Source organism: Lagopus leucura, unplaced genomic scaffold (genome assembly GCF_019238085.1).
Source record: "Lagopus leucura isolate 7727_CA_CO unplaced genomic scaffold, USGS_WTPT01 Super-Scaffold_100060, whole genome shotgun sequence".
Classification (NCBI taxonomy): domain Eukaryota; kingdom Metazoa; phylum Chordata; class Aves; order Galliformes; family Phasianidae; genus Lagopus; species Lagopus leucura.
Genome location: NW_024962306.1, coordinates 1087453 through 1112044, shown reverse-complemented (window position 1 = coordinate 1112044; position 24592 = coordinate 1087453). Strand labels below are relative to the sequence as shown.

The window sequence follows — 24592 nt, the reverse complement described above, 5'->3', positions numbered from 1 at the left end:
AACCCACGTGATTGACCAGGACTATGGAGGGAAAAAAAATTGTTTTCTTTGTACATTCTTATTAGTCTTGGCTAAGATGTTATAAAAGCAGTATCTTTTAACACCTTTTATTATACAAGGGTCAAGGGGTTTTTATGTTTCTTACAGAAAGCTTCAAATAGCCCACATAGCGGGTTACTGCTTCTTTCATATGGCTGCTGCACAAACAAGCACATTTTACACAGGAAATGACATAACCATGTAAAAGTGTACATGGAGTTTAGGCACATATTCAAACACTAATGGGAATGCATTGTTTTAAATGGCATACTTTTATGTTTACCTATTCAGCTTAGTACCCACATTTTAGCCAAATACAACAAAAATTATCCACACATACCTGTCTTATAGTGTACTGTTTATTTGAAAATTTGGACCTTCACAAAGACTCTCGTGGGACAGATAATGACCCTAAAAAGTAAATACAAATGAGGCATTCTCAGTGAGAGAGTGAGACCTGCCATCATAAAGGTGGAAAGCTGAACTTTTAACCTGCATTGCTCCACAGCTCAGGTTTCCACACGTTTCAGCCATCCAGTTGCTAACACCGCCTCACCCACGGGAGGAAAGCTGTGACAATAACTTAGGGTGTCTATCTTTGCACGTTGTGTAATGACGGCGCTAAAGAAAGCGGTGCCAAACTTCTGCAGTCCCAAGGTGCTCTGGTTTCTTCCCAATTTCTTTGCTGTGTGTGAAGTCCCACACGGTGCCCTGTCCCCGAACCATTGCTTTCATAGAGGAATGAGGCCCAAATGTGTCCATCTGGGCTCTGCTTCTGGGCGTTCTACAATCAGGAACATTTGCAATGGCCACCAATCCCACTCCTTGGGAGCTTCAATACGCGTTTCCACTCCAGCTAACAAGATCTGAAATGTAGAAATTGAACGCATATATGGAATTAAGGCTACCAACAAAAAGCTCACCATGGCAGCCTCTTCTTGTGCCTGTTGAAGTTGCGGGTGATATAAGAATTACAGAAACAGCTTTGAGACAAGCAGGCTTTCATCACTGCAGATTTATGTGATCATAACCATTCCATATCTTATAGTTAGTTACAGAGACAGGTTTTTGCACCAAATGACCTCAATGGCTCAGGCAGTGCAGCGTTAAAGCACGGAAGGGCTGGGATGCATTCATACCACAGTGAAAGTCAGCAGTCCTATTGAGGCCAAACCCAGGATCCGGTGATTTTGGTGTGGTAAGGAGCTAACTGCAGCACTGAAGTGTCTCTAGCTTTAAGTTTGTTTAAACTTTGTATCAACTACCTACCAGAATTCTGGAGCTTTTTCAACCAGCACTTTTTTAGACCTTTATACATCAGCGTTTCTTTTAATTTTTCTCTGTTTGGTTTGAGATAATCACAGAATCCTGGCATTCTTTTCCATTTACATGCTGATTTAAACTCCATATGTAATTACCACTTCTCTGAACCTTCCACTCAGGGGAGTGATGCACTGGTGCTGTTACTGGCACACATGAGAGCAGAGGCTCCACTAGGAACATGCAAACAGGCACATGCATGGGAGCAGCACACTGGGGAAGGAGAACGCCCTTCCTCACAGTCACCCAACATCTGCAGAGCACAGCTGGGGTCAGCATGGGGGAAAGGAGCATGAAGTGCTGCATGCCAGCCACCTAGGAGGCAGCCAGGAGGAAGAAAAGAAGTGCTGGAGCAGAATGGGCAGAAAGGAGTTCAGAACACACTCTCTTGATTCTGGACTGGCAGGAGAATGCTTTCTCTCCTACTGTAACAAAAGCAAAATCTGTCTAGATAGAAGCTTGTAGTGAAGCTTAGGATTCAAAGCTCCTTGGTTTGAAAGCTCTGTGGAAAGCCCACAGGCAGTTGGCACAGAGCTGTGGGCAGCTGCTGTGGTCCTGGCAGTGGCCTCAGCTGGGGGGAGCAGGACTTGTGGAGAGCCCACCTGGAGCCCAGAGGCAGACAAGATTCCTGGGCACAGCCCTGAGCCGCAGGAGGCACCGGAATGTCTCAGGTGTGTGACGGGGAGCTTCAAGTGCTAAGTGTGTGTTATGAATGGGCTGTTCGGTCACCCTGCTCCTGACAAGTATTCTGACCCACTTCGCTTTGTGTTACTGCATGGGTTGGGCCGAGTTATGCCCAGTTCTGCAGGCAGAAGTCACTGTGCTGAGCTATTGCAAAGACATCACACGTATGAAAGCTTTCTGCGGTGTTTCTCGGTATCGCCCCACTGTAGGCTGTGGCACATGGCAGGTCTGCCCGCCCAGGGAGCCCACGTGCCTGCGGCTGGGCTGCAGCCACCAGGCATTGTGAGCTGTTGCAAGGGCCCGGCATTTCAGAGCTCTCAGAGAACAAAGAAGGACAGAGATTTGGCCACCGCTGCTCTGTGGCCATCGAGGAGGTGCTTAGGACCACTTCCCAGCAGTGTGAGTCAGAACAGGCTCGGTCTGGGGTCACTGCAGGAGGACCTCGGGGCCATATTCACCTCCTGACAACATCCCTGGCAGTGATGCTGAGCAAGCAGAGTGCAGGCTCAGGAACTCGTGTGGCTTGCTGGTTTACACTGCAGCAAAACAAAGACCTTAGCGTTTGTAACTGAACTGTTGATAAGCTATGTCAGTCATTTCCAATGGTTCCCACATCCTGCCTGGTCCATCTACATTCAAATGCCAGCATGGTTATGTAGGTGGAATCATACAAAAAGAAATCCCAGAATAAATTTATGATCCACGCCTGGGATAGATACAGGAGATATGCAAACACGCAGCTGTTGGAGCGTGGAATAAGAAGATAACAGTTCTTTTGCAATCAGCTGCATAATTCATTCTGGCCCCAGGTGCACCAAGCGATAGTGGCGTTCCACACCCGATTAAAACACGGCGTGCTTTCAGATCTTTCTTCCAGTGTTTCCAGTCAGCAGTCAGAGGCAAGTGAAATACGTGAACATGTTATGCATACCTCCAGCATTCTGCCACTCTGAAAAGTCCCTTTCACTTGTATTTATTGTACAAAAACATTAAAACAAATTCTTAACAGCATTATAATTATGCGGAGTTGGACAGCTAGGCACAATGTAGCACTGTGTCAATAATTTATTACATCTTATGCCATAACTGAACACTTTTACTAGGAGCATTTGAGAACAACTTGGACCTTATACAGAGTAATATATCTTGCTACACAATAATGGAAAGGTGGATACTTAAGAAAGACATGTAGCTTGCAGGAAAACATACATGGAAAGTAATACCTCCTGCATCACCCATCTCCATGTACAGCTTAAAACTAAATCAACATATTACATTTAATTACTCTTTTTATATATGCATAGTTTTGAGAGCTAATCAGAAAGAAATCATATCACAGTGCAACTATTCACACCAAGATGGGAGCATGCCAGAGCACAGCCTTCTCTTCTAGACGTCAGGACTACTTCCTCACAGTTCTTAATGGACAATGCACATGGACTCACATTCAGTCTCAAGAATGTTGTTCAAAGGATCAGACAGGTCACAGCTCACCAGTACCATCTTTACACACTGCCTCTAGAGTAAAAGCAGGTGACTTAGAGGCTTGGAGGTCAAATCTTCCCTGTCACAGACTTTGGTTAGAGCCAGTCTCATGTTGCCAACTCACGGCTTTATACTGGGCTGCATGACAGCATCCAAATACCACTGAAATATGCCCGCAGTGGAGAGATGGGGGAGAGACATACAGAATCGCTGGGTTTGGTGCTACATCCTTGTAAACGTGCCCTAGAGGTAAGAAATTAAGTTAGCCTTGTTTCAGGAGAGGTTATGTTCAGTGCGTCACGTTGTCCTTCGTAACACATCCACATGAGCGACTGTTCTGCTACCTGCAGCCACACGACTCCACCACCATGTCCTCGTACTGCTTGTAGACCACGTTGTTTGCGGAGTCAATGAAAAGAATGCTGATAGGACTCAGCCTCGTTGGAACGCAGCAAGTTGGAGGCGTCGATTCGGGGTCCATGGAGTTCATTAAAGTTTGGATAACTGCGTGATTGGTGGGCTCTAGGTGGGATCGAAGGGGGAACTCACACAGACCTTCGCAGTGATACGCTTCGTATTCTAGAGGTGCTATTATCCAGTCATCCCAGCCCATATCCTTAAAATTCACATGGAGGGCTTTCCTGCTACACCTTGCCTTCAGGTTCTTACTGGGCCTCTTCCCTTGCCGTGTTGCTAGAGGAGCTCTTCTCTTCCGCCTCTGATTGAATAAGTACTCGTACACGGTTTTGTCATCTTGGCCGGATCTAGCCTTGATTTCATTGAAAAATAAGTCCCTTTTTTTGGTCCTCCCAAATACCAAGAAGAGAGCCTTTTCATTGACCTGTCTTCCCGTTCTGTTAAATCCCACAGTCCTGAGATCAACCGCTCTCCCCCTGTCAAAAGTTTCCAGTTCAAAACACAAGTTAACCAAGTTTTTGAAGTTCCTAAAAAGCTTCCAGATGTCAAACACTTCCCATTTTGGTGTATCTGTGATACTGACAGTACGAGAGTCCAGGAGTGTTGCTGCTTGTCTGTTGGTAGAGCAACTAAACAGTTTCACCTGGGAAGTTTTTCCAGAAGAATGAGATTTCCAAGCATCAGAAGGCTTTTTCCTCAATATTCGAAGCTCTGCTCCCAGCAGACCATCTTTTTCTAATGCACTGATGTCAAAAATGTATTTTTGTTTTCTTATGGTTGGCGCTCGCTCATCTAAAAAAAGCACACAAGTTTTTAGATCAGCAGAGAGCAATGCTAGTTTTTCATTTCTCTACGATGTTCCTGAAGCTCCCCCCCATAAGACTGGAATTGACCTTAGTTAGCCCACTAAACAGAAAGAACAATTTTTGTCTAAGGGATGGGTTCTGAGCAGGAATCTAGAAGAATTTATTGACTCATCAGGGAAATGAGCTCTTGAGCTTGCCCTGTAGAAATGTCAATTCTTTCACCAGTGGGCATTTTCTAGCTTCAAAGTAGCCATTAGCCAATTGGAAAACAGTCATTTATAAGGTCTGAGGACTCACTGGGCCTATTCACCACTTCCATCCCACTTAAATTAGTGAAATGGGGCTTCAGTGGTGCGCAGGACTCATGCTGGCTCCAACATTACCTTTAGACAATACGATACTCAATTAGTTCTTTAAAACCAACATCCAACATCCCCCAGGAGCTGCCGGACATGAGGATAATTGCCTCATTAACTCGGCTCCACAGGATTCACAACTTTTCCAAATTGGGCAGAACAACGTGCCTCCCTTTAACCTGACGCTATCTTTGCCTGCTTAAACCCATGAGCAGCACTAATGAGGAATACGGACAAGCCAACTTTTTATCAGTGTTTCAGTAACAACGCCTTCCAGTGGCGAGCCAAGGATCTGAACGCAGCACTGGTCAGCTGCGTGCCTTCCTGTCCCAAAAGCCAAACTATTCTTAACTAAGCAGCAAACAAATCTGGTCCTGGCTGAGCCTTCAATCACTGTTATGTAGTTAGCTGTGGCCAACGTTGCTTCCGTAAGTCCATGACCAAGCTCTCATTAAGGTCACCGGAAGCAACATGGAGATAAGTCTCCCACCAGAACGGCAAGGTGAACATCTTTCTTTGGGAGCCTGGTTATGTGTTGTGTGAAAGCAGACAGTAGGCCAAATTTCCAAAAAATTTGGAACCATAACATTGAACCGCAAATTAGGGAGTCCCAGAAGTTATTTGCTCTTATTAGCCCATGCTTGGCTATGAGCTTCTGCGGTTAGAAGGCTGGTGGTGTCCAAAAGCACGAGATTTGAGCTCATACAGGTACACTAACGCTACTCTATGACTCCTGGGTCTACATTGTAGTTCTTCCCAACTCATCCTTGAACAAACTGGGGAGACCTCCAGTTCTGAAACTTGTGTTTTTCCACAGAACAGCCGCTTTCTCAGCGTAGAACATATTTTCAGGCACACTTAGCAAAAAAAATGAACAGTAGTTTCCAGAAGCTACTTATTAAAGAGCATAGGATAAAAACGTTAAAGTTTTTAAACACTTAAACACGCAAGGACTGATGGATTTTCAGAAATATGCATCTAAAATATTCTCCTGATGTTTTGCTTGGCTGCCACGCAACCATCAAATTCTGCCCCTAGAAAAATTCACCAAGATAAGGACAAAATCTACAGCAAAGTTGTACAATTTCATTTACGCTAAGAAGAGCCTTTTGACTTTAACAACACGCAGTTATTTTCTAGTAAGCCTTGCACTCAGGCATCCCTCTGTCCACACATGCGCGAGCTCCCCTCTTACCTTGTCCTTTGTCTATAAAGCTGGTTATTGTATTGGCAAGTCCAGCCTCCAGTTTTACACTTCCATTAACACCTTTTCTTTCTGCATCTGAGAGAGTCCTGTACAGAGAGAGCATGTATTCATGTGGCGTTATAGGGGGCTGTCTGAAAGTTTCCTTCGCTTCCCTTTGGGTGACAGGCTCTTTAGTCTTTTTCGTTTTGAAGGAACTGGTATCAGTACCACTCGAGCCAGTTTTTTTCAAAGCCGCCTTGCTGCTAAGATTTGGGACCTTTGGAGTCACTGTCCTTACTCCAGAAGGTCTGCTCGGGAGATGTCCTACCTTTGCCTCCGTGGCTGCTGTTCTTGAAAGAACCCTCTGCGATTCATCGTTCTTGGCCAGCAGAGCTCCAGCCTGAGCAGCATTGCTTTTAGCCCTTGCCTTTGAGGTCCCGGTGCTAAATCCATGGTTCGCAGCCCGTGGCGTGCCTGCCCGTGCTGAGGGAGCCCTCTCTTTTCCTTCTGCTTTTAACAGATCTGTTTTAGACCCTGGATTACTCTGGCCTGCTTCAGAATTACTCAGTGCTCCAGGAACTAGATCCAGAGACAGCCAAGTCAAATGCCAAAGCAGTAAAGTGAGAAAATGCAGGATTTTCATCCTCTGGTCTTCCTCTGAATGCCGCTAAAGAAAAAATCAGGAAAGGTTCCTCCAGTTTGGCAGAAGAAAACATGAAAGAAATTAAAAACCAAAGTCAGCAAAAATGGTTTTCGATTGAGATTAAAACATTTCAAATCTCGTTGTTCAGTGCTCGTATCCAGTCCCATAGTGGAAATGCTCACGAACTCAGACGCGCTCTCCCCTGACTTCAGTTAGCGGCTGTAAAGGACTTGTTCTTGAAAAGAGAAAGTTTACCACCTCGTTTTCTTCTGTAAAACTGACTGAAAACTTGAAGGAGTCCTGTTTAAATCGGAGGGGTTTTTTTTCCAAGAAGGAAGAATGGCGTAATGCTGCCTCTGTGTTAAAAGGTTTTTTTAACGTTTTGAATCCTTTCCAGTGAAAATATTTCACACACAGAGACCTGCAGGTGCTCAGAAATCTTTTACAAACCTGAACTCAGGAATTGGAAACGGAATTCCAACAAACCTATTTAATTACTCTCTGATGTCATGCTGTCTAAACTAATTTAACTGCGATATATTTCTTTAAAAAAAAATCTTCTTTGCCCTTTTCATGAGCATGACTCATACCCTGCCTCATGTGAAACAGCTCGGCGGGCTCAGGGCTCCAGAGGACGCCTTTTTGAGCGGCGGCACAACCTCTCCTTTCGCCTTCCATCAACTTCACGTTTCAATGGCACAAACTGCAAGATCAACAGCGGGACCCGTCCTGCGGCCCGCGGGAACGCGCGCATTAAAACCTCGGTGCCTAACCCGGCCAGCTCTTTATTTCTGCAGCCTGTGGCAGCGGCTTCGCTTTGTCCTCCAGCGACTTAGCCAACAGGGCAGGCACTTAACAGAGGTGCAGATTAATTTTCTACAACGCAGCAGCACCGCCGTGCCCGCAGTCACCGTACTTCGGCGTCTTTATTGCTATGCTTTGAACAAGCCCGTGTGAGCCGGCTGCAGCAGAAGGCTGTGCCGGCAGTGCACCCTGCAGGCAGCCCTGCTCCTGCCGCCCGCACAGCTCGGGGCGCTCCGGGCCGGGGTGCAGCCAGGAGGGAGCTTTTGTTAACCCGAATGTAGGAGAGCTGCCTGCCCACAGCCAGGGCAGCTGGGAACCAGAGCTGCTTACGCGGGCAGGGTATCTGCTGCTGTCAGCGGGACACAAGGGAGCACGCAGCAAGAGTGGCTTTCATGCAGTACAAAAAATGAGCTGTTGTTGTTCTGAATGAGCCTTTGGGAAATGAGGCACCGTGCTGGAGTGAACAGGGATTAATGGGACCCTTCTCTCATCCAGCACTGGTGCTGAGCCCAGTCTTCCCTCTAAGTCTCTTACTCCTGAAGCAAGAATAAAAGGAATAGATACAACAGTCTAGATTTAACTTGATTTGGACATGCTGTGACGTTTTCCACTCTGACACAAAATTACTTCATAAATAACAACCTGCAGCCGTTTCCACGTGACACACTTAGAATACTTTACCTGATTCTGGCGGAGGAACCGAAGGGTAGAACAGCTCAGGGACTGCACAGATGTCAAAAACGAGGGAGAACAAAAACCCCACCCTCCTGATTTTGACCTAATTGCCATTCCTCTGGAGTCGATTGATGTTTCCCATCAAAACAAAGCAGCTTTTCCTTGAGTTCCTTTCAACAGGCCCATTCCCCAGCAACTCCTTTGTGCTGTCCCCATGCCCTCAGCCATGCTGTCCCTTCCTTCCACCCACGTTACCCACTTTCCTGCAGCAGGCCAGTGTGCTGCATCAGTTCTGCACTGCCCACACAAACAGCTGAGTGCTGAGTTCATGCTCTTATTCTACGAGGGATGCCCTGAAAGTAACGCCTCCTGTTCTGTGATATTGGCCCACGATGTCAGAGGAGGGTGTTGGTGGAATGGCTGTAGTTTGAACCTTCCCACCAGCATTCTGTTCTGTTTCGTTGTCACACGACAGATGGCAGCAGAGGGACAGCCTGACAGAATGGCATCTGACATGGGAGTTGCATATGGAGCAAAGAGATGGAATCAAATTCCTCCATGTGCACCCAGCAACATTCATCAGTACTTGCTGAGCATTCCTGGAGACCAAGCAGTGGATGTGAGCACAGTGAGGCAGTGGATGATGCATTTCAGCAGTGGTGACGGCGGCCATGGATCCCCAGAGCTGGTGCAGACTTCTACGAGTGCAGCATGCAGGCTCTTGTTCATTGCTGGTGAAAATGCAGAGCTAATGGTGGTGACTATGTTGAAAAACAGCATTTTGCAAGCTGAGAATCTGCTCCACCAAACAGTGCTATCTGTGGTATCTGTTGTAGTTGGTATGGAGGTAGATAGGAGGCATTACTTTTGGTGTAACTAGCTTCCAACACCAGTAAGAACTTTGTATCTTAAAGATCTCTATTGTTCCATCAAACTTTGTTGAGATTCGCAGATACAGAATTATTTGGGAGATGAACAGGAAAGAGCAGAAGGTGAGACAATGGGACTACATAGGCCTTGTCTCTTGGTAAATCAGACTAAAAGCAGAATCAATCAAATGTTCACACAGTGTTTACATAACTGAGATGAACGTGTCTCTCAGTTTAAGGGTTTTATTAAACACCCAACAGATACTGCCAGTCACAACAAGAATGAATGCAATGATCTTTAAGGTCACTTTCAGCCATTCTAAGAAAATATGATTCTTTTAGAAAATTGTGCTGCGACATCTTCACAGAGATCAGGAACTAGAAAGAATGACAGGAGGCCTGTGCAAGGATTTCACCTGAAACAGCACAGGAGGAAAAAAGATGGACCAGCAGGAATTGCATCCCATGGGAGCCTAGATAGGGCAGCAGTGCTTTGGTAGCAAGGGCAGAGAACGCAGTTCCACAGCAGACACCAGGACAGCGGACAGGCTGCACGCAGCGGCTGCTTTCCTTGCTGGGGACAGGCTGACCAGTGTGCGTAGATACCTCTCAGCCTCTGCCTGCCTCCTTCTCACAGGAGTGCAGGAGCACCCAGAGCTGCCACTACCACGTCCCACATTCAGGACATGGTGAGCAGGAGGAGTGTGAAGCTGGAGACATTGAGCAGCTCTGCTGGAACCTCAGCAGTGAGCTACTGTGAGTTCCTCTGAGCAAGGCCCTGAGGACTGCCTCAGCTCTCAGAACGTGTTACCCATTATTCCTGTCCCCTGTGTAATTTAATCCAGATGCTTCTTCTGGCCAAATTGCTGCTTCTGGAGGCACAGCCCCTCGGGCTCCTGCATGTCACCAACATGGGTGCTGTGATGCGAGTGCTGCCAGAGCTCTGCACTCCTATGGATCGGCATTTCAGTTCAGAAAGCCATAAGAGCTGAGACAGCATTTGATGATCCACGTGGCTGGCTCCACCACTGCGTACCAAAGGGATCGCTTTTGTCAATCAAACTCATGCAGCTGCAGGGTCAAAAAACTGTCGTTCTTTTCTACCTTTGTCTCATTTGACAGCAATGTAGCACAGCTGTAAGTGAACCCCAACCGCTTTGTGCAGAGCAGGCGTTCAGTGCCTTCGAGCTGCTCCTGTCCTTCAGGTTGGATATCAGGGAAAGGCCGTGCCCCAGAGGGTGGGCATGGCACAGGCTGCCATGGCAGCGGGCACGGCCTGAGCTGCTGGAGGACACCGCTCTCAGCCACAGGTTTGGGCTGGGGTGCTGCTGTGTGGGGCCGGGTTGGCCTCAGTGGTTGTGTGGGTCGCTTCCAGCTCAGGGTGTTATTATGTGACTCTCTGGGCACGGCACCAGCAGACTCCTGGCCCACTTCGGAGCATTTCTGGCTTTATCTTGATTTCCAGCGATTTTCCCCGTGTTCACAGAGCTAAATCCGCATCTCTTATATTTCACACGTCGTAGAGCCGAATCCACCTCCCTTATATTCAGCTCATATTCAGTTTCCCCATGTGGAAAGTGAAAGTGTTGTTTCCGTATTGAATATTGAAAAGGGAAATTGATCTAAAGAAGTAAGCTGTAGCATATCCTTAGAAATAGCTGATGTGAAAAGTAAAAATACCATGTACATATTAGTAACATATTTTAGAAACGTAGTTACTGAATTACGTGACAAATTCTTTCTCACAAAGCTGCAATAGACTTCAAATGTTCTAAACGATGTGGGTGTAGTATTCTGAACTAGGAAACATAATGTAAGGCTGTTCATTAGGCCAGCAGAAGTGAAATGCATTTAACAAACTTTCCAGGAGTCAGGGCCTTTACACAAAGCAGAGCTGTCCCACTCTGTGGGAATGTGAAGATGTTACAGGCAGGCTCCAAGATGCTCCCCTCTATCCTCCTCCCGAGCTTATCTCTGTGCAAGGACAACAAGCCCGTGTAAAGGGCACAAACGCGAGGGGTAATTAAACAATTAAGAGGTTCTGTTTATGTTGTAAAGCAGATATCCGAAAGTTAGGACCAGATATTTGTGAAGAAAGCAATTGTTAGAAGGCAATGAACCAATTAAGGCATTTGTGCTCGGGTGGTAAGGATTTGTGTTTACTTGGTGTTTATGAGGCTTCGCGAAAGAGTGTGAAGCTGCAGTACTGCAGTACCAGGGGAGCAAGAGGTAAGGGTCGGGCAGTAGGGGATGAAAGATGTAACGCTGTTTCCTATGTGTGCTCCTGCCTGCAGGAGTCCCGCCATTGCAATTGCGAATAAAATCTGCTTTATCAGAGAGCTCAGAGCGTCCTGGTAAATTATTCGGATACTGCCAACATACACAGCCCCCAAACAGCCGTGGCACAGCATGGAGCCGCCCGCATCGAGCACCCGGCAGCGGCAGCGGCAGCCCCGTCGCAGCACGGCGCCCTTCCCGCCGCCCAACGGCCGGCCTATCGCCGCGCTGCGGCGCTCGGCGGGCGGGGCCGGGCGCGGGGCATGGCGGCGAGGGAGGCGGCGCGGGGCCGGGCCTGCCCGCGGCGGCGGCCGCACGGAGAGGAGGAGGCGCAGCAGCAGCGAGCGGTGCTGGTGCGGAAGCTGCGGGAGAAGGTGAGGGGAGGGCGGGAGGAGGCGCGGCCGGGCGCGGGGCCCGGAGCGAGGCCTGGGGAGCGGCGCGGCCCCTCCCGCTGCCCGCAGCGCTCCGCGTCGGTCTGGGCGCGGCCGGAAGGGGAAAAGCTGTGCGGGCGGCGCGGAGCCCGAGCGCCGTGCGGGGAGTGAGGGCTGCGCGGCGGGCCGGGGGAGTTTTTGCCCGTTGGAAGTCGCCGTTCGGTGGGGCGTAGCGGAAACTCTTGTCCCGTTTGAGCGCGGGAGGCAGCGTGGCTTTTTTTCCGAATGGGGAACTGCTCGCGCGCTGAGCGGGCGTTAATTAACGCTGCTGGAAGTGTCTGTGCAGGGCAGGTGCGAGAGCAGAGAGACGCTAAAGGCACGTCTCCTCCTGCAGGCCGTGCGGAGCTCCGTTCGTTCCCTTCGGGCTCTGCCAGCTGATTTTCCACTTATTTTGGTATTCCCGAAGCACTGCTGCTTGTGCCCGGCCAGCAGCTGTGCACAGACCTGTCTGCCCCGAGTCCCTCCCGTTCAGGCATTCTCACCATATCGGAGCTTTCCCCTCCCTTTTGTTTTTACTGTTTGCGTCTTACTTGGCTGCGTTGCAAGAAACTCTTGTTTTCTTGTTGATTTTCCTGAGTAGGATACTGGTGCTACAAGGAGTATTAATTGATGGCAAGCTGGATGTGAGGCCAACGGTGTGCCCTCACGGCTTAGAAAGCCAGCCAGATCCTGGGTGCATCCAAAACAGTGGGGCGAGGGAGGGGATCCTACTCCTCTGTGCTGCACTGCGAGACCCCACCTGGAGCACGTGGACCTCAGCACAGCAGAGACATAGACCTATTGGTAGGCGTCCAGAGGAAGGCCACAGCAATGATCTGAGGGATGGAACGCCCCCCTACAAGGGCAGGCTGAGAGCTGGGGCTGAGCAGCCTGGAGAGGAGAAGGCTCTGGGGAGAGCTTTTAGTATTCAAAGGGGCCGTAAGGAAGAAGGGGACAGGCTCTTTAACAGGGTCTGTTGTGATAGGACAAGGGGAAATGGTTTCAAACGAAAAGAGGGGAGATTTAGGCTGATGTAAGGAAGAAGTTTTTTGCAGTTAGAGTGGTGAGGCACTGGAACAGGTTGCTCAGAGATGTGATGGTTGCCCCCTCCTTGGATATATTTGAGGTCAGGCTGGCTGGGGCTCTGAGCAGCCTGACCTAGCAGCGGGTGTCCCCGTTCAATGCAGGGGGGTTTGAAGAGATGACCTTTAAAGATCCCTTCCAACTCAAACAATTCTGTGATTCACAGTAAGCTTACTGTTACTGAGGCATACTGAACCACTTGGTAAGTTTTCTTTTCCAGGCTCGTAATGAAACATGATTTAAGAAGGATTTGTCATTGAATTTTGGTGTTGGCCCACTTTCTGGATGTAATATGGTTTGCTGAGATTTGAACAGGGTAATCTTCAGTCTGACAGATACAGTTGGCCTGGCATGGCATCTGTGTCTGTCTCATCGTTCTGCATGTCATCACTGTCTCAGGATGAGCAGTTAGCACTATGCATAACATAAACCCTTCCTCACTTTCTTTAGTATTAGATAAAGTGAAGCTTCCATATGATTGTATGATAATGACTTCTTTCCACGTCAGTAGTGCTGTGAAAAGTGCTGGGCTCCCTCTGTAAAGGCTTAGAGAAAGGCTAACGCAGGAGGAGCTGAGTCTGTTAGAAGCTTCGTTTCCCTCATCCTAATTCTGTTTCCATCTCAGCTGCTGCAGTATCGAAGCTGGTGTCGTGAGCTGGAGCAGCGACTTGAAGCAGGAGGGGTGAGTGTGCAGGTATGTGGCATTTGTTAACTCAGATTAAAGGCTCCTCAAAGCAATAAAAACCTTGTTTTCCTGATGTGAAGGTTCAAAGAAGTACTTCAGTGTTTTGCCTTTCGGTATTTTGTCCAGTAGCCATTCATAGAGCAGCCTTTAGTCCTGGAAATGCCAGACCAGAAAACCTTATCAAGAAGAATGTTAACTCTGTGAAGGAGTGTTTTGTTGCTGGAGTAATGCTTATGCTGGCTCTCAGGAGAGGGCTATACTGCTTCTTACATGATGGCTGTCTGAATAAGGATTGAAACACAGCATCTTAGAAGGCAATGTAAACCCAGGAAACAAAGAGTAGGGGAGGATGTATTCCCAAGCTTCAAGTCTAAGTGAGCACTCTTGGTTGTGAGCTGAAGATACCCAGCTGTGAGAGTGGGAAACTGAGGAGAGCTACTGACATGGGGTGGTACTCTACGCTTCCCTTCCTCCCTGTAGTTGTGATGCCTGGAAGAAGTCATGAGCTCCTAAGATACCAAACAAATGAAGGGGAAAGCAGTGGATGATAACAGCAGTGAAGGGAACACAAGAATTTGATTAAACCTTTCCTTTCTTAAGGGATCCCTTTCAGACAGATGGGAAACCACTGAACACCGTGCCCTGGAGAAAGCTCTCCTCCGGTTAGAAGAAGAGCAGCAAAGGTAAAAGGAAAGAGCAGTACCTCATTCTTGGCGTCCTGGATCCTTGTGGAAGTGAGATAAAACCTCTTAAGTCCTACCTCATCTTCTTAAGGGAAGCAGCTGGACAGTCCGCTTTGAAAGGAGGAAGGCCCACAGTCTGTATCTTTGGAGTGAGGGTTGGTTGTATGACCTCCAAAGGTCCCTTTCCACCCTAAATTTTTCTATGATTCAGTAGATGAGATATGCTCTGCTTTACATTGGGAATCAAACCATAACATCCTACAGATTTCATAGAGCAGGTGTTTTCCTATTTAGTTTGGAGTTTTGTTTTATCTGACAAGCATTTGGCACCACAGAAATCTTCTGTCATATGCTTCTCTTTCTCCTTCAGTCACAAAGATAAATTGTGTGTGGTATAAAATATGTGTGTGCTGTGTTGCCTAAGTTGCAGAGTAAGGTGGAGGAAGCACAACTCCTACTTTTGTCCAAAAACTGAGCTCTGTGCTTGTTCACTGGACAGTTGTTCTTCCAATTTTGTTCATGAAAAATTTCCTGAGGGAGACACTAGGCTGTGGCCCCACAGTAATTGGCCTGCAGTGCATTATGCTCCTTACAATGAGCATGGTTTAAAGCCTTCTTGAGGGCTGCGGATACACTGCACTTGGGGAACTGAATAAAAGTTCACTTTTTAGTCCAGAGCTTCATTTAAAGCTGTTTCGCACACGTGTATGGCCTTGGTTTTGTGGCATGCAGTTTGCTGTTTGGGCAAGAACAGAGAGAGGCTTAAAAAGAAGTGGGCAAAAGTAGGAACGGTATTGCAAGGGAAAGGATGTGGAAGCAGAGATAACAGTGGTGGTATGAAGGCAGTCAGGACAGTGGTGCATTCAGCAGGATCTTGTCCACTTCATTGTCATGACAAGTGACCAGCCGGAGCATAGGGAAGGCAAGAGCTTAACCTGTGAGGAAAGGGAGACTGACAGTGTAAATGGAAATGAGGGCTTAATGCAAGAAAAAACAGATGGGTTTGCCATAGCAGAGACATCTTCGTTATTCCTAGAAAGCACTGATACTGTTTCCTTGAAAAGAAAGTCATTGTTTATGGAACTGGAAAATCACAGGCGTGCTACCTGTAGTAGTCATTCAGTCAGCTCATTGCTATTTCTCCCTTTCCAAGGTGTGAGAACCTGGCAAAAGTGAACACCCTCCTGCGGGAACACCTAGATAAAGCAAATGAGGTGAATTTAGCCCTTAAAGAAGATGTTGGAAAACTGACAGCAGATTGGATGAGGGCCCGAGAGGAGCTGGATTTGAAGGAGAGTGAATGGCGCAGTGAGCGTGAGGTAAGGATAGGCTGTAGGAATGTCAATGTAGTGCCAGACTCAAATGAGAATATGGTTGTGGTTAGCAGAATGCAACTGTGGGATGGAGGGCTGTCAGCAGAGGTGGTGGTGGAAGATACTCACCGGCTGCAATGATGCTGCGGCCTTAAAGGCAAGGACTTGCTGTTGCTGTACACTGTAGGCCAGTCACACGTGGACTCTTCTTTTCATTTATGTATTTATTTTACACTTCTGAAATCTCAGCTGTGAAGAACAGAGAGTTCTGTATGTTTTCGGGTTCAAAAGAGGGTCAAGACAAGCATCCCTTAACAGCAGCCTTTGGCAAGCAAATGAAGGAGTTTTTGTTCTTCCTTTACCAAGAATGTTAGATATCTCTGCAGAACAAGATAAGGAATCCTGATCAGTGTGCTTTGTTGATAGCCACTGCATCAGGAGAGGTGGGAACATCTTTGAATTCAGCTAGCAGGTTTACTGAGGATGTTTGTGTAGTGCCTTTTCAGTCCTTGATGCTTCTGTGGGAGTTATTAAATGTGTTCTAATGATGATGGCTGTACACTCGGATCTAGAAAGACTGTGCAGTGACAGGGAAGGCTGAGTTGCTGTTCCTTTTTGTCTTTGTGTATTTAGTTTCATGACAGCTACTTAAGGGGTGAACATAACCGTCTTCTGAGCCTCTGGCGGCAGGTGCTGACCTTCCGCCGTCATTTCCTGGAAATGAAGACTGCCACTGACAGGTGAGGAGAAATTAAGAACAGATATCCTGGAGAGCACAATGTAGCTTCTCTTCTGTTCACACCTGCTTTCTGTACTTTGATCTTCCTTCAGTTACAGCTAATAATACATTTCTCCTTTGATAACTTAAAGTAATTCCATAAAGCGTGCTTTGGACCTGTTGCCACCTGTGTGACCAGGGCTGTTGGATTTGAGGATCTCTTGAGGTCTCTTCTAACACCTGTGATTCTGTGTTTCAAGGATTATTCTTATAGTACCTTCCTGAAGCATTTATTATGGGCATATTTTCATATGCCTCTTAGCAGTCCAGTTGGTGATGGTCACTTAATGATGAGATGCTAGTTATAGGATCTGTGGATCTTAGTGAAGTTTCTTATATATATTAGTGATAATTACAGTATTTTTAATAAGATGCTACAAGAGCAGCAATTTATAAGAGTGATTAGAAGTTCTTGAAGCCTTCCTACTATGGTATGCATTTATTCTGAGGAGAAAATAAACACAAATTAACAAAATAAACAAATAAACAAAAATTCCACAGCTCTATAGATATTCATCTGACCTTCTGAGATTAGCATATGATTTGTCCCTAACAAAGGTACAGTCTGTTGCCTGATTTTGTACTTGAAAAGTGTTCTGACTGCTAAAAATTACACTTTGAACATTAGTTTTTTCTTTATTCTTCCTCAGAGATTTGTCAGAGCTGAAGGCAGAGCAAATGAGACTCTCTGGATCCATACTTGTGAGCTGCTTCCGTCTGAACTCTGGCCTACAGTGCTGGGAGTCTGTCACTTTGGGTAGGCCCATCCCAAAGGATCAAGCACAGCAACAAGTGGAAAGGGAAATGGACCAGAAGGCTTTGGAAGTGATGTGCTCTCAAGTCAATGGGGACCAGGAGAAGAAAGAGCTTCAAGATAGGTTAATATACCTGAGACTTTATTTTTGTTCCTGACGTCTTCTGTGAGTGCTGATCCATGCTCAGAACACACCTGTTTGTTATATATTCGCATAACCTCGTTTATGCCCAGTGTAAAAGTTCTGGTGGAAGCTCTTCTGAGGAGGAAGACAGGAAGAAAGATTGTATATTGTAATGTAATTGCTATTACTGATTCTTACTGAGAAATTCAGAGTAGTATAAAGCTTTTTTGCTGTCCAGGGCTGTGCTCAAGCACATGGGAGGAGTTTGCACAGGATTGTTGTAAGCAATATGGCACCTCTGTACTGATGTTTCCTTGGAAGACTGAGTGCAGAGTCCTTTGGGCCGAGCAGTGCCTTTCTGCAATGCACAGCATGTTAGCATGTAGAGATCAAGGCTTTCTTTGCTGTGTTTTCTGGGCTGAACCTTTTCTGCTGTGCTTTTGGGAGCTGCTTATCTTTTTTAACATGTGGTGTGCGATGCTTTTGGAATGGCATGTGGACCTTTTCTTCTCAGGGTGATGGAGCTCTCAGCCTTGCTTGTACAGTCTCAGAAGCAAAATGAGGAGAAAGAGAAGACCGTGAAAACACTTAACAACACTTTGGAGATGCTAGTATGTTTTACCTTTATCTGAGAAGTGGCCCAGTGTCTGCTTGGTTTGAGTAATTTGTTCTCTAGCCTTAGCATAGAGAGGTGTGGCTTCCTCAAGAGGAAGAATAGTTAGGATGTGAACTGTGGGGAAAAATCAGGAACATCACCAAGATAACTGTTGTGTGTTTGGCACGTGTGGGGTCCATCCAGTTGCAGGCAATGGCAGGAGAGCTGTAGACATTTTGGGTGTCTTAAGGGGTTTCCATCCATGCAATTTTGCTTCAGACTTTAAGTTTGTAGTGGTCAAAATGACTTGGAATTGACAGCTTAACTGTGAAAGCAAATTGCTGCTCTTTCTCTTCTTAGTTTTAGCAAAGAAGAAATTGAATAGTAAGGAAAGTTATATACTTGAAGCTCTAGGGCTTGTCAGCATGACAGTGCTGATGAAGATGCAAATGCTTCAGAGGGGAGCAGCTCTTCCTTCTCCACTCTTTCCTTATTCTATTCTCAGGAAGCAAGTCGGGTAGAGGTAGAATACGAAGCTTCATTAACTAAAAACGCCAAAGAAGAGAATCTTGCCCTTCAGAAGCTAATCAGAGAGATAACTGAGGTGAGTACATTTTTGAGTTCACATCCTTACAGATTTGATTTTAAAGTACTTGATGAAGGAAAGAGAGAAGCACAGGGAATAAAATCATGTGTTTTGCACTGCTCCTGGCCGTTTAATTTTTGTGTCATTTTCCTGACATGAAACCTGTTACAACTTCACCTGAGCTCCTAGGAGTTTCAATAGCTTTGCCTTCACTGTCATGTTAAGGTCTCTCTTGAACTGTGCTTTCTTAGTTGGCTACTTGACATTTCTACTCCAGTGTTGCTTGGAGGCTTCCCAAACCCTCCGTGAGCAATAACCATGTTGTTCTTCAGATTTTTGTGAAAGGTCACTGACTCAATCAATGCATTTGCCAGCTTTGCTACTTCACTCTGTCTTCACTGACCATTATCATCACAGAATCTTAACTGTTCCAACTGGTTAGTGGTAGGTTTAACTTACTCCAAATCTTCACTCCGTACAGGAGGTTTAATCATCAGATCTTTTACACTGCCTCACACAAAGTCAGTTCTTATTTAATCATTTTTTCCTTTTTTGCTTCTGCTCAGAGCAATTATAAACATTAGCTATTTCATTACTGTTTTCCAGTATTCATCAGCTGCCTTCTTCTCTGGGCAGTGTTAATGGTTCTTTTCATTGCTGTTTCCAGTGTTGATTTGGTGCTTGTATATGTGGCTTTGAGAAGCCAAAAGAGAACCAAATAATTCCTGAGAGCTTCAAGAAACTAAGCATTCAAGCAGCTTCTATCCACTTCATATTGGTTTCTTCTCTTCTTGTTTATAGTAGCTCTGCTTAGAAGTCCCTGCAGTACTTGTAGTCGGGACAAAACTTATTTAATCTCTGAAGGAATGAGTGAATTAAGTCTTTAACAACTCTAGGGTGAAGTGGGGGAAAACGGAGAAATAGATGAAGGAAAACAAAATAGTATGAGCAAAGAATAACGGCTTGATATGGGCTTTCAGGTGGTGTTAGATGACAGTGACAGCACAGTCAGCATTGTCCATACTGACAGTTCCCAGCGTCCAGAGTCTAGCAACGTCCTCTCTTGTCTGAGCTCCCTTGATGCAGAGCAAGCCTTTGTGTTGGTTCAGGAAACACTGGCAAGGAGGCAAAGAGCAACACAGGTGAGAATTCCTGATAGCCTTCACCACTGGCCACAGTCACTAATGCCTCACCTGGCTTCAGACCTTTTCATTTGCTTACCAGTTTCTTTCTAGCCATCATCCCACTCTTGCTCTGTATGGCCTTGCCAGTCTCACCAACAGTGTGTTCTGCTGCTTTTCTCTCCTGATCTCCTTCCCCTCATCACAGCTTTTGCTTTCAGGTGAGATGTCTCTCTGCTTGCTTCTCCTCCCAGCTACTGTATTTGAAGCCATCTTCCCTGCTCGTTATTGCCTGTTTCTGCTATTTCCCTCTCCATCCTTACAGGCCCTAAAAGAAGAGCTTTCTGCCAGGCAAGACTCCATCAATTTTCTGCAGCACCAGCACAGACAGCTGGAAGAGAAGTGCGAGAAGCTGCAGCAAAGGCTTGAGCAACTGGAGGAGGAAAACAAGATGTCTAGCAGCCACCAGCAGCACCTCGAGTCTCTGGTACAGGCACTCAAGAAGTAAGTGTTTCATCCTTCTATGTTCTAAAGGTGATCTACTTTCAGCTCTAAGATTTCAGAGGTATTAGGGGCAAAGAATTCTCCTATGCCCTATTAACAGCCTCCTGTCACTGCTTTCCATGCTGTACTGTCTCGTCGTACTCTGCTTTCCACAATTCCATCCTAGAATGGTGAAAATGGGATGAATAAGTATGCAGATCACCTCCTTCTTCTTCCTTGTCTCTGCAGTGACTGTGAAAACCTCGAGAAAACCAGGGGAGAGCTCCAGCAAAAGCTGGAGTTCAGTGAGCAAGAAGCCTCACATCTGCGTCGGAGTAACACTGAGCTGCAGCTGAAGGAAGATTCCGCCCAAGGGGAAAAGGTGGAGCAGCAGCTGGCAGTGGAGAGAGCACATCATGACCACGAGATGCTGTGAGTGTTAAAAGCTTTCTCTGGGCAGGGGTGAGCACTGCTAGATCTTAGATCTCTACACACTGCAAAGGAAAAACGTTGTCTATTCATTGTAGCATAGAGCTGTGAGGGAGTACATAGGCAGGGCTGGGTACCTACTGGCATCAGCATAGCTGCCTCCTTGTTTTTTTTAATATTCCTTTAAAAAATGACTTCAGACCTGAACAGAGTATTTATGACAGTCGTCAACTGAAACAGATCATTCAGACTGGATTTAAGGAAAGAAATCAAACCATTATGATGATCATGCAGTAGAACAAATTACTCAGAGATGTTGTTTAGATGCCACCCTTGGGAATTTGAAAGATGCGTCAGGATAGAGCCTTAATCAATCTGGACTGATCCCATAGTGATCCTGCTTTGAGCTCAAGATTGGGCTGGCATCCTCCTGGGGTCCCTTCCAACCTGAATCATTGATCCTATGATTATTGGATTGGAAATTAATATGCATCTTCTCCCAAAATAGATTGCAAGCTCTTTAATTGCTGAAGGTGAGAACAATTTTGAGAAGTATATTTTACCCAAAGATCAGCTTTGCTGTCTTATCCACTGTATCAAAAAGGAGAGCTAACAACAGGAAGCTGCTAGGTTAAGAATATCCAAACTTTTTGGAAATGTTCTGTGACTTTTTTGAAAGCTTGTTCTGCTTTCTCAGTGATGAATGTTTCAAAGAGCAATACAGCTTTAGTTAAAACATTCCAGTGTTTTCTACAGGTAAATAAAAAGTTAGTGAAAATCCTTTAAACTGCTATATTTAGTGTACAGTATGTAGTCTTTGTTTTGCAAACATTAATATTTTTGGCATTAAAAACCTGTTGCCTTTCCCCTTCTCTCAAGTCTGAAGGACTTGGCTGCACTTGAAGCAAAGCATTCGTTGTTACAGAGTGAATTGATAGCAACAAGGGAGACGCTGGAGGAATCACACCTTCAGAGGGATCTGCTGAAGCAAGAGAAACATGAGCTTACAGTGGCACTGGAAAAGGTATGGACAACTTATTTCTAAGTAACACTTGGGAAGTGTTAGTGAGATGGAGTTCTTAACAGCAAGATCACAGCAAGTGCTGTTTCAGAGAAAATAGCATTATCCTTGTTGGATGATGCTGTGATCAGCACAGGCTCTGTGGTGGAGTTAGTCCCCACGTGCTTGTTAGGAAGATCTAACTGGTGATGTGTCAAGTATGTCAGAGACACAAAGGAGATCTGGAGTTGCTGCCTGGAGTCAGAGCAATTCCTGTCTTTGTTCTCATGTTGCTGTTTTGTCTCTTCAGGCAGAGAAATCAGTAGCAGCCTTGACAGGGGCTCAGAATAAGTTGAATTCTGAAATAGCTGATCTGCATGTTGCCGCAGCAAAGATGAGCAGTATTAACGAAGCTCTTGCATTGGATAAAGTGGAACTGAACAAGCTTGTGTTGCAGGTGAGCAGAGTTTCCAACAATGCAAGGCGTTCGCCTCCAGCTGCTCGATTCTTTTCAGACTTTGTGCCTTCAGACAGTATGACTGGCTGAATAAGGAGATGTTCATTTTTCTGTCCAAGCCAAATCTTCTACAATCCTTAACTGTGTTTTGTTTTCTCTGTGCATCTGTGATTGTAGCTGGAACAAGAGAATGAACTTCTGTCAGATAAAGTGAATGAGATGGAGAGGGCAAAGGTCTCTGAACAGGAGAAGGTGTCCTTGTATAAAAGAACAAATGAAGAGCTTTGTGCTGAGAAATCCCACCTGGAGGAGCTGCTGAAGAAAGCGGAGGAGCAACAGGAAGGGCTGCAAATGCAACTGAGAGTACTGGCAGAGGAAAAGGCAGAAACCCAGGAGAAACTCAACCAGGTGAGGTCAGCAGTCTGGTTCTTCTGGGTGGGCATTTGTCTGCTTGGCTCAAGAAAGCTGCGTCTGCTTGGTTCTGCAGTTCTTTAATCAACAAGGTGCTTGGTAGTACTGGAGGTCAGAAGGCTCTGTTTACTTGCTTTTGGAAAGGGATTGGTGGCTTGCAGGGACTTCAGTCCTTCAGAATTACACTTTCCTTCATTTCTACAGATTATTTTGATCCACTTGTCTGCATTAGTCCCTTTTCTGTTTTTTCTATAAGCTCCAGGGATATAACTGTTGTTGTCCAGGCATCTGAGTGAGGCTACCACTGTTATTGGTGGCAAAACAAGCAAACATTGAAGCTCTTCATTTTTTTCTGAAGCAAGAAAGGGCTGCACGCTTCCATTTATATTTTTTATCGTGAAGTCCACCGCTTTCAGAACTTAATTTGTTCAAACCTGGGGAGCAGGACGGAGCTGCAAGTCAATGTCTGCTGCCTTGTACTGCTAAGAAAGGGGTTGGCATCTTGCTTGTACTGCTGAAATTATATCTTAAGACATAAATGTAACTTTGAATTGTTAGAGTGTTGTTAGGGTTTGAGGAAGATGAGAAGTGGATGAACAGACAAGTTTCTCTGTTCATAGTTTTCTCTGGACTGACTGTTTTTGGTATACTGGAGAGAGAGCTTGGGAGAATCATATCACTGGGGAGGTTTCTGTCATTTTAATGACAGTTTTGTAATGTGCAGTCATGGGTAGTGGGGGATAACAGAGGAAAATGTTAGTTTTCTCGTGATCTGTTCTGTATTAGATAGAGTTTAGGTATGAGGTAAGTTAGTTAGCAAATACAAAGCAGAGATGGTACAGTGTAGAAAATAGCTTAAAAATCATGGTTAATCTCCAAGCTTCATTATCAGCAATGTATATTAGGCAACTTTATTTTAATGTAAGCCAAATGAATAGTATGGCAATGAATTTCTGTACACAATCTCTTCAGCTGTGTCAGCCCCATAAATTGCTAGATGACAAAACTCACCAGTGCTTCCCTGCCTCATGGCATCCAGCTGCTATACATACTAAATTAAGTGCGACTTTGTGGGATTTTTAGTTGTTTTGTTGGTGTTTTGTTTTGTTTTTTGAGTTTTTTTTAAGGAGAAACCATTTTTAGTTTTGTCCTCTTCATCCAGCAAAGTTGTATTTGCTCAGACTTAACATTTACAGCATGATAGGGATTCTGAGAGAATTTAGTTTGCAAGGTAGCAGTTCTGGAAGACGTGGGATTTTTGCATGAAGACACATAATCTGGGGTCTGTATGTTTGTCCTCAGGTAGCTGTCTGGGCTCAGCCAACCCTGTGTGGCCCTACGTATCACTTCCAAGTCTCAGTGCCTTTTGGCAGCCCGGAGTGCTGGTGCTGTGTACAGCAGATGCTCTTAGGCTTTCAACCCACGCTGCAGGAATTCTTTCTCCTCTGACTGATTCAGAAGTGACACTGGTTGGCTCTGAGCACGTATTCAGAGAAATGACCAGAAATATATTTTATCCTGCTTTCAGGTTTACCGCCAGCAAGAGGCAGCCAGCAGTGGTTTGGAGCGGTTGCGCCAGCAGTCCTCTCGCCAAGAGGATGCAGTGGCCAAGGTGTCCAAAGAGAAGGAATTCCTGGTGCATGAGAAGGCTGCCCTTGAGGTGCGACTGGCAGCTGTGGAACGGGACAGACAAGGCCTTTCAGAGCAGCTGGCAGAGGCCAGGTAAAGGCAGGGAGGAGGCCCTAGACAGGACATTATTTAATGTCTGTAATTACAAAGGTGGTAATCATTACACCAGGATTTATTGCATCCTGTACGCTTTCCAGATGGCTTTACCTTCCTTAGACTGAAAATTGAATAATCTTGAGCAAAATCTTGAGGGGGGAGGAAGAAAATGTATCATGACGTGTGTTATTTTTGTGACAGCTAAAGCTAACACAGTCCTAGGCTCGTTCGTGCCCCCTTGCACATCACTTTAGACTTCAGCATGAAGTCTAAAGCAAGCCAATCCGATTCCTCCATATCTGCTACCCTGGCTCTGCATTGGGAAATAACTCTGCCATGCCTTCTTTGCTTGCATCCAGATGTTTAACAGAGCCTGAGACTTCTCTCTCTTTTT

General features: G+C 46.0%; 2 protein-coding genes across 3 annotated transcripts in view; one reads left to right on the top strand and one right to left on the bottom strand.

Annotated features, from left to right (window-relative positions):
* Positions 1-3129: 3129 nt before the first annotated feature.
* On the bottom strand, positions 3130-6936 carry GDF5 (growth differentiation factor 5). The gene is made up of 2 exons (XM_042886670.1): positions 6303-6936; positions 3130-4737 (listed from the first exon to the last, which is right to left on the bottom strand). The coding sequence occupies exons 1-2, from the start codon at positions 6934-6936 to the stop codon at positions 3869-3871; spliced, it is 1503 nt and encodes a 500-aa protein (XP_042742604.1). The 3' UTR covers positions 3130-3868.
* Positions 6937-11824: 4888 nt separating this feature from the next.
* Positions 11825-24592, top strand: part of CEP250 (centrosomal protein 250) — a 32777-nt gene continuing 20009 nt past the window's right edge. The window contains exons 1-15 of one of the 2 annotated variants that reach the window (XM_042886654.1): positions 11825-11935; positions 13680-13748; positions 14340-14422; positions 15576-15741; positions 16369-16475; positions 17164-17391; positions 17906-18002; positions 18492-18590; positions 19553-19714; positions 20019-20197; positions 20426-20608; positions 21485-21629; positions 21916-22062; positions 22240-22470; positions 24002-24195. In XM_042886654.1, the coding sequence (XP_042742588.1) occupies positions 11825-11935; positions 13680-13748; positions 14340-14422; positions 15576-15741; positions 16369-16475; positions 17164-17391; positions 17906-18002; positions 18492-18590; positions 19553-19714; positions 20019-20197; positions 20426-20608; positions 21485-21629; positions 21916-22062; positions 22240-22470; positions 24002-24195 (2201 nt within the window). Of the gene's footprint in view, positions 11936-12751; positions 12776-13679; positions 13749-14339; positions 14423-15575; positions 15742-16368; positions 16476-17163; positions 17392-17905; positions 18003-18491; positions 18591-19552; positions 19715-20018; positions 20198-20425; positions 20609-21484; positions 21630-21915; positions 22063-22239; positions 22471-24001; positions 24196-24592 lie in introns of those variants that run through there. The other variant, XM_042886655.1, reaches the window with a different exon arrangement.

Coding starts and splice junctions, on each gene's coding strand:
- GDF5 (XM_042886670.1), bottom strand. CDS start 6,936: ATGAAAATCCTGCATTTTCTCACTTTACTGCTTTGGCATTTGACTTGG. Junction 4,738..6,302: donor CTTTATAGACAAAGGACAAG/GTAAGAGGGGAG, acceptor TGCTTTTTTTAG/ATGAGCGAGCGCCAACCATA.